Raw genomic sequence first — 12885 nt, forward strand, 5'->3', positions numbered from 1 at the left:
GTAAATGGTTAGATTTGATCCTGGCTGGAGCAAGGACCAAAGACTAACTAATTAACTAACTCTGATTTAACTCTGATTAAAAGTACAGATTCAGACATATCAAGTGGTAAACAAACGAGTGAGGATAAAAGGGATGGGAGGAGGGAGACAGGAGTTAATGTTTGTTGTATGACAAAGGGTGTTAGAACCAAGTGGACACTGTAGTCATAACCACTGGTTGCAGTCCGCGAATATCTACAGAAATTATTTCACTCTAAAGAGCAGCGTAAACTTATCCTGTTGTGGCATAATAATAATTTGGTCTTTGGGTTTCTGGCACACAGCTCCCCAAATCCTTGGAATCTCTGCAGTGATGAGTGTCTTTTGTATGCTAATGAGGTGACTGGTAGCTGGGGGTCCTTAGATAGCTTCTAGAAGGCACTTGCCAGAGGAACCAACCTTGTAGTTAGAAGGGTGGAACTTGCAGCTCTATCCCTGGGCCTCCAGGGAGAGGAGAGGCCCTGGAAATTCAGTTCCTATCCAGTGGTCAGTGATTTAATCAATCATGCCTATGTACTGAAACCTCCGTAAAGACCCCTAGGTGGTGGGGTTCAGAGAGCTTCCTGGTTGGTGAACACATCTAGGCGCGGGGAGGGTGGTGATCCATACACCTCTCCCTTCTCCTGTGCATCTCTTCCCTTTGGCCATTTCTGAGTTGTATCCTCCATAGTAAACCAGTACTAGTTAGTGTTGTTCTGGGTTCTGTGAGTTATTCTAGTGAATTTTCAAACCTGAGGAGGGAGAGCAGTGTGGAAACCCTCAAATTTATAGCCCGTTGGTCAGAAGTACAGATGGCAACCTGGGATGTGTAGCTGGCGTCTGGAGCGACACCGGTCTTGTTGGAACCAACTGTTGAGCCTGTGGCATCTCATAATAACCCCCAGCAGGTCATGCCGGGACTGAACTGGAGTGAGGGACACCCAGCTGGTGCAATAGAAAACCCCACCCGTTGGTGTCAGGAGTATTGTGGGTAAAATGAGCCCACCTACCTACATCAAGCCGAGTACAAACCATCCACATAGATGCTTCCCTGCCAACATGGGCTCAGCAGCTCTGAGCTTGTCTAGCTAGTGGACCTGAGGAGTGTGTTCTCGTTCTCCCTGCTTAGACTCTAGTCCTTGTACTCCTGTACCTGGTTTAAATCCAGATTCTTAATCTTGCCTTTATTATTAGAGTGCACTTTTTCTGTGCCCGTCTAATCCCTGGGACATGCTGTTGGTTTCCCTTTGTCTTGCTCTCTGTGGTGTGGCCTGATACACCAGGCCATGTTTGGCTTTCTCCAACAGTATTTGTGTGCTTTCTCTTGCCTCTGATGGCCTCTTGACAGCTTCTCTCAGAAGGCGATATTTGTCCTGATGAATCATCGTCCACCATGTTCTCTCCTGCGGCCTGGCCCTTCCTGCTCTGATCAGTTCCACTGCCGTTTATAGCATGAGATAAAGGTAGAAAAGCTCACCTTGAGTGTTGTGTCAGTACTGGGCCATTATTCTCTAAAGAGTTGAGTGAGTTGTGTGGCAACTCTGTGGTTGCTTAGCATCAGCATGATGCTGAAGTATATTTTTATTTTTCATACAAGTACCTACCATAGTGCCTTGCAAACTGAAGCATTCAGAAAATGTTTATTGAATTAAAAGCTGTTAACAATGATCATGAATCTGTTACCAGAAAGATTAGAATGAATCAACAAAGACTCAGATGTGAGTCAGAGAAAGAGAACTACCATATGATCTCATATGTGGAATTTAAGAAACAAAACAAATGGACGAAGGAAAAAAAAGACAAACCAAAAACCAGACTCTTAACTATAGAGAATAAACAGATGGTTCCCAGAGGGGAGGTGGGTAGGGGATAGGTGAAATAAGTGAAAGGGAGTAAGAGTACGCTTATCCTGGGGCGCCTACGTAGTGTGGTCCATTAAGCATCTGACTCTTGGTTTTAGCTCAGGTTGTGATCTCAGGGTCATGAGACTGAGCCCCATATCAGGCTCCGCACTCAGTGCTGAGTCTGCTTGTGATTCTCTCCCTTTCCCTCTGACCCACCCTCTCTCATGCATGCATGCTCTCTCTCTCTAAAATAAATAAATCTTTAAACAAAAAAAGAGTGCACTTATCCTGATGAGCCCTGAGTAATAGAAATATTGAATCACGATATTGTACGCCTGAAATTAATAGAACACTGTATATAAAAAACAAAACACTGCATTAAAAGTAAGAATGAATGCATTATGCTAACATAAATAGCATTTTTAATTAAATAGCTATGTTAAAAAAAAAAGACTCATGTTCTTTGCCTTTCTCAGTTTGTTCAAATCTCTGAAGAAACTCCTTTGTGCAAATGAAAAATTTATGTAACTATGCTTTTTAGTTTTCCTGATGACCTTCTGCTATAAGGAGTAAGCATAGACAATTCACAGGAATATCCTAAGTATTGTGGTATTGAGTAAAAGAGGTTTTAAAAAGGCAGAACATCTTATATTTGTTATGCTATGTGGGTATGTTCCTGGAAATGGAGTCTGTATGGACTGTGGCATTTATACAGACTAATGTTAAATTTTTCTGCTTTTCAGAGGTATAGGCATAAGAATGACAGAACCGGTATATCTCAGCCCCTCATTTGACAATGTACTGCCCAGCTACTTATTTTTACAGGCAAGTATTTGTCAGAGTAAAATATTTAATGATATTGAAACATAACTTCAATGAGTCATTTCAAATCTAAGGTTTCTATTACCATATTTTTTTGTGATTTATTTTTCTGATCTACCTTTTGTTAAGCAGTAAAGACCAAAAAACAAAAAACCCCCCCCAAAAAACAAAAAAACCACTTTGTACATATTCTCTTCTTTTTCTCAACTGATTTTAAAGTTTTTTTAAACCTTCTGTTGCCCAAAAATGGTTTAATTGCTTATTAGCCTCTACTGTTTTTTCTTGAAAAATAGTTTAGAAAATACATTACTTTAAAAAAATGCATTACTGGGGCACCTGGGTGGCTCAGTCAGTTAAGCATCTGCCACTGGCTCAGGTCGTGATTCTGGGGTCCTGGGATCAAGCCCCATGTCAGGCTCCCTGCTCTGTGGGGAGTCCGCTTCTCCCTCTTCCCCCACCTTGTGTGTGCTCTCTCTTTCTCACACATACACAAATAAATAAAGTCTTTTAAAAAAATGCTTTACTCTGGGATATTATTCTATCTTACTTAAGGCAAACTGTTATTCTAGAGTAGCAGACCTTGTATCATCAAAACTAATAACGACTTGATGGTATAATATAACTTATTGCAGTCTAACTTATTGCTGTAGATATTTGAATTGTCCAATCTCATATTTCTAGGTGCCAATCAGAAATAGTAAGATTGTTTTACATTTTACTTTTCTCCTACAGAAATGGGGTAGTGGCAGGGAGATAGGAAGCCCATATGTCTTTGAGTGGCATTAGCAGCATAAAACTAGAATTCTTAAGTGGGTGTTAAATGGTGAGGCACCTGAAATTGCAAAATTTTGTACATTTTCTTAGAAAAAAATCCAAGACTTTGTTATATTTCTAAAAGGGCTTTCACCTTCAAAATATTGAGAACCACTGAATTGAGGGGGAAAAAATGTGCTTTTTTTTTTTTTTTTTTTTTTACTAAATTGAAGGGGAGATGCATTGTGCATGTGCATGTGTGTGTCTCGTGTGTGAACGCCCTATGAGATCATAGGCTACTCTAGAAAACTGTGAATTTCCTGACACTAGTATGTTTACAGAAAACCTGTTCTTGGCAAAGGATGCTATACTGGATTACCTCCAAAAATTTCTTTATGTTCTCTGATTCTGAATTTTAAAAGGATTTAGAATCATTGATAATTGATTTTTTTTTCTTTATAGAATTTGCCATCTGCTGTAGTAACTCATGTTCTGAATCCTCAACCTGGAGAGAAGATTCTAGATTTGTGTGCAGCACCTGGAGGCAAAACAACACACATTGCAGCATTAATGCGTGATCAGGTGAGACTGTCTTCACAGCAAAAACTCCTGTCAACAAATTACATGTTTCAGTGTTGAAGGTGGAACTACACATAACTTATGAAACATTATATAGACATTTATAATCTGAATTATTTCAGATTCAGCCAAAGTGAAGACTGCTCAATGATGGCATTGATCACATGTTGAGTTCAGTAGATAATTATCATTTGTGAGGACTATCTGAAGATCTTCTTGAATCCCAGATTTATTGATACATTTGTGGAGTAGAAGTCTTCATAAAATTACATTTAAATACAACATTTAAGGTTTTTTGTATTCTTAATTGTAAGACTCAACACTTTTTAAACTATAAATTCTGCCACTAAAACTTAATTTAACAGCACATTACTGAAGTATCAATATATACATTGATACATATATGTACATTATGATACATATACATCAAACACATTTTCTTGAGAGTCATAAAAACCTTATAATCTGGCTTAATTATAATGCCTGTCTCATTGTCACAAAATATAGTAAGTCTTGGATAACTTTATTTCAGATTTTACTGCTTTTTCCTGCATATATGTATTTGACAATATATTTCCTTTCATTGTGGGTTAATCTGTGTTCAAAACTCAGTGTGACCTTGTAACCATTCTGTACTGAGCCTGAGATTCTTCAGCTCAAGAAGAATAGGGCCAGTTGATGATATCTTTCTTCTTATTTCAAATTCCATAAAATTACATGGTTCCTGAAATGCTTAGACATACTAGTATCTTCACCTACTTTACTCTGGAGGCAGATTTTAACTGGTTGGTTGATTAAACAGACAGTTAGTGCTTACATATGCCAAGTACTGGGGATGCAGCAATAAACCACTGGGACCAAAAATGTCTTCGTCATGTAGCTTCCCTTCTAGTTAAGAGGAGACAGATAATAAACTAAATGAATACAAGTTACGGCATGTAGGATTGTGGTAAGGGTGGTGGTGAGCAAGAGAGGAAAGGAAGGGGCAATCGGGGGTATTGAGGGGCGTGAGTCTGCAGTTTTAGGAGGGTGGTGAGAAATGCACCCTGTGAAGTGGTTTTTGAGGAAAGTCTTGGAGGTGATGAGCAGCATGGAAGTCTCTGGAGTGCATGTTTTCACTAGAGACAAAGCAAGTGTGGGTGCTCTGAGGCTGGAGGGCACCTGCCCTGTTTGAGGAACCTCTGCCGTTTGCTGAGAGAGATGGAGTGAGGAGGGCAGGAGGAGGAAGAGAAACCAGAGAGAGGGAGGCCCCAGGGGAGGGTGTTTAGGTCGAGCTGTTGGCAGGGTCTGACAGGATGTTAGCTAGCTGTGCTTGAGTGATGGGAAGTCACAGAAGAGTGACATAAGCCTCTATACTATTTCAAGTATCCTTTTGGCTGCTGCCTTGAGAACAGGCTGGAAGAGGGCAAGGGTGACTGGTTTAAATTCAGGGAAGCATCGTGGAGGTGGCAGGGAGTTCTGGAGATGTGTTTAAGGTGGAGTTGTAAGGAGTTGCCAATGCACTGGATGTGGGCTATGGATATGGGAGAGTAATCCAGGGTGACTCCTACAGATTTTGGGTAGGGGTGACTGTGGGAGGAGCAAGTTCTGCAGGGAAAGGTCAGAAAGTTAGTTTTGGAGATAGTAACTGAAGTGCCCATTAGACTTGCAAAGGGTGATGTTGAGCAGGCAATTGGATATTGGAGCCTAGAGTTCAGGACAGAGGTATAGACTGGAAATAAAAATATGGATCGGAAGTGTAAATATATATAAAATAGAAATTTGCAAGTGATCAGCATATAGATAATACTTAAAGCTATAGAACTGGCGTGGGTGGCAATAGAGAGTAGAAGAGGCCGGAAAACTGAGCCGCACGGGTACTGTGTGCCAACATTCAGAGGTTGGGGAAAGGAGAAGGAATGGCCAGCGATGTCAGCGGAAAACCAGAGGAGTAGTATGACACCCCGGAAACAATGGAACGAAAGGGATTGAAAGACAGCGGAGAGATCAGATGTGTCAGATGTTCTTGGTGGTCCACGTAAAGTGAGGACTGAGAACTTTCAGTGCACTTAGCACCAGGTTGGTGATGGGCAGCCTTACCATAAACAGTTTTGGTGAGTGGAAATGCTTGCTTGCATTGAGAATGAGAGGAATACAAGAAAGTGAATCAAGACAGCTCCTTTGGTGGTGGGAGGGGGAGGTATTTGTACAGGAATGCAGTGAAATGGGGCAGTAGTTGGAGGTGAACTCAGGGAGCACTTTATTTTAAGATGAGAGGAGTGATCATGTTTGTGTGCTAATGAGAGATCCATTAAAAGGGGAAATTGCTAACACCGGAGGGAGCAGGGAAGATTGCTGGAACAGTGTCTTTGAGGAGGTGAGATATGATACAGTTGGATGCACAAGTGGCTTTAGATGGTAGCGTGCGGCAGTTTATCCATGGAAATCGGAGGGGAGGCGGAGTACACGGGTGCAGATATTGGTGGGCTGGTCAATGTGGTAAGAGACAGGAAGTTCTCTTCTGCTTGTTTGAGTTTTCTCAGTGAAACAGGAAGCAAGGCCATCCTATGAGAATGGGGATTGATTGGGAAGGAGGTGGTAAGAGCTAGGAGGTACGAAACGTTAATCTAGGAAAATGGAAGTGAGAATGGGCTATGGACACGTCCTGGGAATTTCAGTTTGCACTATGGGCTCCATGAATACAATGGTCATGAGTTTAAGGTAAGATTTATTGGGATAGTGATGGGCTTTTTTTAGCTGCCTGGGGGTAGATGTGAAGTTGACGGAGAATTGGATTTAACCACAGCAACATTTTTGTCGTGCTTATATCTGAGACACAGAAGCATGTGTATAAGAGAGTAATGTGATGGAACATGGAATCTCAACTGGGTGAAGAGCGTAGCAAGGACAGTGAAAGACTGAGGGCAGTGGATCCATTCGTATTTTTCTAAGTTAGCTCAGATTTATACAGTGGTAGGAATTCTTAGGCACTTAGGAAACTCGGCAGTTGTTTTCATGGTACTCATTTATAGATGAGGAAAAATTGCCTACTTGAAGTGTAAGACTTTCTGGTGTAGAAATACACTTCTGTGAGGCTTAACAGAGCCCTTCTGCTCTGATTCACTTGATAGAAGATGTAATATCTGTGTGCTCACTCCGCAGAGTGCCAGATGTTGGACTTTACCAGATGATCGATCATTTTTTATCTATATTTGATGGTTTTTAGGATGGTCAAGTGATTTATAAGCAAGCTTGGACAGAAAATAATACTGTGTCAAGGTGAAATTGTAGCTTTTCCCTTTCGTTAGTGCAAATCATTTTATCCAAAGACTTCTGATGAAAATTCACATTACTTGCATATTAGTATTTGATGCTATTACAATTTCTGAAATATTCACTATGTCCCAAGCAGGGGGATAACGCGCGTGCACACAAACACATGTAAATAAATAAATAAATAAATTTGTATTTTCAATAAATATATTAAAGGGTTAAAACCTATCTCTGCACTATATGTGTATCTACATACACTATAAATAGGCAATGTATATATGTTCTGTGTGTGTGCATGTATATATGCACCCTGTATATATGTACCCTACACACACACACACGCGCGTGCACACACACACGTGGTAGCACTCAGTGAGTGGCTTTAAAGTAACAAAGGAAGGAAAAGATATTTGTTGTTAAGGTTTTGGGGTATTATACTCTTGGTTCATTAGAGGAGATGTACTTTCCTGTTTACTTATACTCTTCTTTGTCCCAAAGGAATTTAAGGTGGTAACAGCAAAAACCTTAAGGAAAAATGCATTAAATACCACCAGTGCATAAAACGGCAGAACACGAAATAGAAGGATTCATTTTATGGAGGTGTGGTGTTTAATGCAAGTCAATTTTCAGTTTACCTGAAATCCTTAATTATGGTGTGCTTTGAAGAAGTGATAATAATCTGCCCTTAATTTAAGGTATATGATATTTATTGTGTTTGCTTAGAAGTATCCAGACATATTTTATTCTCTCCAGTAAGAAATCTTTCCAAAGAGAGTCTGGATATTTTAGGTGTGTCCATGTTCTGTTGTTCGGTTTCATAGTGCTGTATAAAGATGACCACAGAAAGCGTAGCAGCATTGTAATCTATGCGGGTGATGCATTTGTCGTACAAGGATGGTGTCATACAGGGATGTCATACAAGGATGGTGATGTATATAAAAGAAACAAAAGCAAGAAAAGACACTGAAGAGTTAATCTCACCATCTCTGCAATATCATTTCACAGTATATTTAAAAAATCACATGAATGTCACAACGCATTCGTAAAAGAGTGGCCTCATCTTCATTGACTTTAACTTAACCGAAGAGTTGCCATATAAAATTATTTTTGAACTACTTTTTATACCAGTCCATAGCATTTTGCTGTAATATACAGGTCAATATTTTTATGTTATGGTTGTCAGAATTGGCATGAATTTTGTTTACATATACAACTCAGAAAATATTGAGATGAGGATTGATTTTACGGGTAACAGTCATCTGTATCCCAAAGCACTAGAAAGCACACATATCTCAGAACATTAGTTCATATTCTTACAGGTGTGACCAAAGCACATCAGTTGGTGATTTTTTTTTTTTTTAATATTTACCTCCAATAGATATTTTCAGGTTTCTTAGATGGCAAACACTATGGTTTTGAGTTTTGTTAATTAAAAATAGCTGTGTACTATAAGAAAATTAACCTGGCAAGAATGTACTTTTCTATTTTGTATTTATTTATTTTTAAAATTTTTACTTGAATTCCAGTTAGGTAACATCCAGTGTAGTATCACTACAATTTAGTCTTCCATACATCACTCGGTGCTCATCACAAGTGCCCTCCTTAATCCCCATCACCTATTTCACCCATCCCCTCACCCTCCCCCCCTCTGGTAACCAGCAATTTGTTCTCTATAGTGAGGAGTCTGTTTCTTGGTTTGTCTCTAAGAATTTTTTTTTTTTTTTCAAAAGGCTGAGACTTTAAGTATTTTAGTGTAAATTTGATACACATTTGATTAATGAATTCAGCTTTAAAACTAGGGATAGGAGGAAAGTAGGGAAGACTAATTTTTCATCAGTTTTCTTCATTATTAATAGCTTTTATGACTGCTTTGGGTTTACACTTTATGTGTGTTTTGCTTGTTTTTTAGGGAGAAGTAATAGCACTGGATAAAATACCCAACAAAGTAGAAAAAATAAAACAGAATGCTTTATTGTTAGGGCTGAATTCCATCAAGGCGTTTTGCTTTGACGGAACAAAGGCTCTTCAACTCGATATGGTTAAGGATGCTGAAGGTGAGTTAAATTTTATCTTTACAGGCTTCTGTAATTGGCTCTTGGAAACAGATTTTGCTGTCATTGTTCTAGCCCTAAAATATCCATAAGACCTTGAAACTGGCATGGATCTGAGATATTTTGCCATAATAGATACCATTTTGCTTTTCATCTTATCCCAGAACATATATATAGTACCTATATATAGTTATGTCAGATTTTAATAACATCAAATCAAACCCCAAGACTTGGTCAGACTCTTTAGTCTTAATGTATTTGTCTTAATTTCATATTAAATCTCAGAAAGCTTATTAGCCTTTCAAGTTTATGATTCTTGAGCTAATTTTTTTTTCTTCATTTTTCTTGAGAGAATGGGGCTATGGAGCTGGGAAGGAAGGGAAAACTGCCACATATCTTGTTTTGGAGCAAAATGTTGCATTTATTAAGTCCTCTGTTGCTCTCTATCTGTGTAGATATGGTTTCATGAAATACTCAAGGAACTTGCATATTTTAATGAATTAATTGCCATTAGTTTCCCCAAAATGTTTATTGGTTAAAGATGCTACTTGAAAAAAGATGATTTTAAAAAGCTGAGGACATGGTTTTGACTCCCCGCCCTTTACAGACCATCTAGTTTTCACATATGTAAGGTCTTGTTCATAAGAATGACTGGTAGCAGTGGACAGCTCAATATAATCCATTACTGTCACTTTACTGAAATTGTTGGTAGGTCACCAAGTTATATATATCATTGAATTAAGTGATCATCCTCAAAAGCATATTAGGCTGAGATTGGGGTGAGAATAATCAAGCTGTGAAGGTAGCCATCTTAGAGTTTGGTCTTCAGTGCTATAGGGAGACATTCATTAATTAACTTGGGATATTCGATCACTGATTTTTCACTCATCCATATCACTTTATTAGCTGATGGTTGTAGGTTGTCATCTTTAGCTCTTTTTTTCATTAAGACCTGTTTCATCACAGATACTTTATGGTACTTTGATTTGGAGTATTAAACCTAGAGTGTCTGGCAGTAGACCCAATCCGTTTGATGGAAAATGCATCAGTAGTAATGTCAACATCAACATATCTTTGGGACTCCTGGAAAGTGAGAAGTTATTTTGTGACACCTGCCTGATGTGTAATAAACCACATGGGAATAAACAAATAAATGAAACACATGGAAGGCTTCTTAGAAAAATATGGATTGTTCTCAGGAGCAAGTTCTGGACTATTATGTATCTTCCTATAGAGGTGGGAATAGGTCAGGTGTAATTGCCTGATTACGTGAGAACAGCACTTCATAGTCAGTTGATTGTTAACCCAGAAGAGTTAGCCAGGAGTTCGCAGGAGATTTATAGTAGCGTATCAGCTAATGGGCTGTATCCGAGAGACCCAAAATACAGTGGTTTAGGAAAGATAGAAGCGTTTTTTGTTTCTTTGTTTGTTTTTGTTTATTTTGGTCCCACCTGACAGAAGTGGGCCTCCAACATGGTAGTTTCATCTCTGGGTCCAAGGCAGATGTGCCAGTTCTTTCAAGGGGAAGGGAAAGGGTATCAGAATCCTTATGAGTTCACATGCCACTGGCCAGGTTAGTCATTGATCAATTTAACTGCAAAGGGGGCTGGAAAATGTTGTCATTAGATGTGTAGCCATGTGCCCAGTTCAAAACATGACTTTAGAAAAAGACGATAATGGGTATTAAAGAACAACTAGCAGTCTGACAAAGACTTTGTATTACTGAAAGTGATAATGGTGATTGTTAAAATTTATAAGATATTTTAAATTTCTATTATTTTAGGGTAGTTGACAGTGTTATTAGTTTCAAGTGTACAGCATAACAATTCTAAAGTTCTGTATATACTCAGTGCTCACCACAGTCACCCTCTGTCACCATAAAATGTTACTATATTATTGAGTATATGCCCTACGCTGTGCTTTTTATCTCTCTGACTTACTCATTGTATAGCTAGAAGTTTGTATCTCTTAATTTCCTTCACATATTTTGCCCATCCCCTTACCTACCTCCCCTCTGGCAACCACCAGTTTGTTGTCTGTATTTATGAGTCTGTTTCTGTTTGTTCACTTATTTTGACATTTGGAGTCCACATATAAGTGAAATTCTATGGTATTTGTCTATGTCTGACTTATTTTACTTAGCATAGTACCCTCTAGGTCTATCCATGTTGTCATGAATGGCAAGATGCCATTCATTTTTGTAGCTGACTAATACTGTGTGTGTCTGTGTATGTGTTTGTGTATACATATCACATCTTCTTTATCCCATCTATCAGTAGACACTTGGGATTGCTTCAGTATATTGGCTACTGAAAGGGGCACCTGGCTGGTTCAGTCTGTAGAGTATGCAGATCTTGATCTCGGGGTTGTAAGTTTGAGCTCAAACTGCCTACTGAAATAATACTGCAATAAACGTAGGGTTGCATATATCTTTTTTGAATTAATGTTTTCATTTTCTTTGAGTAATTATCTGGTTGTAGAATTACCAGATCATATAGTATTTTTATTTTTAATTTTTTGAGGAATCTCAAATAGGTAATACCTCCAGCTTTGTTCTTCTTTTTCAAGATTGCTTTGACTGTTTGGGGTCTTTTGTGGTTTAATATAAATTTTAATACTCTTTGTTCTAGTTCTATGAAAAGCACTGTTGTTTTTTTTGGTAGTGATTGAGTTAAATCTTTAAATTGCTTGGGTAGTATGGGCATTTTAATGGTATTCTTCCCATCCATGAGCATGGTGTATCTTTCCGTATGTTTGTATTGTCTTCAGTTTCTTTCCTTAATGTCTTAGAATTTTCAGAGTATAGGTCTTCCCCTCGTTTAAATTTATTCCTTTGTATTTTTTCTTTTTGGTGCATTTATAAATGGGATTGTTTTCTTAATTTCTCTTCTACTTCATTATTAGTGTACAGAAACACAACAGATTTCTGTATATTAATTTTACATTTTATAACTTTACTGAATCCACTAATTTTAATAGGTTTTTTAACGGTCTTTGGGGTTTTCTATATACAGTATCAAGTCATCTGTAAAGAGTAACAGTTTTATTTCCTCCACCAGTTTGGATGCCTTTTATTTCTTGTCTGATTGCTGTGCCTAGACTTCCAGTACTGTGTTGAATAAAAGTGGTGAGAGTGGACATCTTTGTCTTATTCCTCATCTTAGAGGAAAAGCTTTCAATTTTTCACTATTGAGTATGATATTGGTTGTGCATTGTTTCATGTATGTCCTTTATTATGTCGAGGTATGTTTCTCCTAAACCCACTTTGTTGAGAGTTTTTATCATGAGTGGGTATTGTATTTTGTCAGATGGTTTTTCTGCATGTATTGAGATAATCATATGGTTTTCATCATTCTTGTTAATGCGATGTATCACATTGGTATGTGAATTTTGAACCATCCTTGCATCTGTGGAATAAATTCCACTTGTTTGTGGTGAATGTTCCTTTCATATATTGTTGAATTTGGTTTGCTAATGTTTTGTTGAGGATTTTTGCATCTATCAGGGGTAGTGGCCTGCAGTTTTCTTTTCCTGTAGTGTCTTTGTCTGGTTTTGGTAACAGGCTA

The 12885-nt window shown here is 38.3% G+C and overlaps 1 protein-coding gene across 3 annotated transcripts in view; it reads left to right on the top strand.

Annotated features, from left to right (window-relative positions):
- The window catches only part of NSUN6 (NOP2/Sun RNA methyltransferase 6), a 53657-nt gene that overhangs the window by 23268 nt on the left and 17504 nt on the right, over positions 1-12885 (top strand). For all 3 annotated transcript variants that reach the window (XM_008692056.2, XM_008692058.2, XM_040645361.1), the window contains 3 exons: positions 2606-2687; positions 3900-4019; positions 9178-9322. In XM_008692056.2, coding sequence (XP_008690278.1) covers positions 2606-2687; positions 3900-4019; positions 9178-9322 — 347 coding nt within the window. The remainder of the gene's footprint in view (positions 1-2605; positions 2688-3899; positions 4020-9177; positions 9323-12885) is intronic.

This window comes from Ursus maritimus, unplaced genomic scaffold (genome assembly GCF_017311325.1).
Source record: "Ursus maritimus isolate PB19 unplaced genomic scaffold, ASM1731132v1 scaffold_31, whole genome shotgun sequence".
Taxonomy (NCBI): Eukaryota; Metazoa; Chordata; class Mammalia; order Carnivora; family Ursidae; genus Ursus; species Ursus maritimus.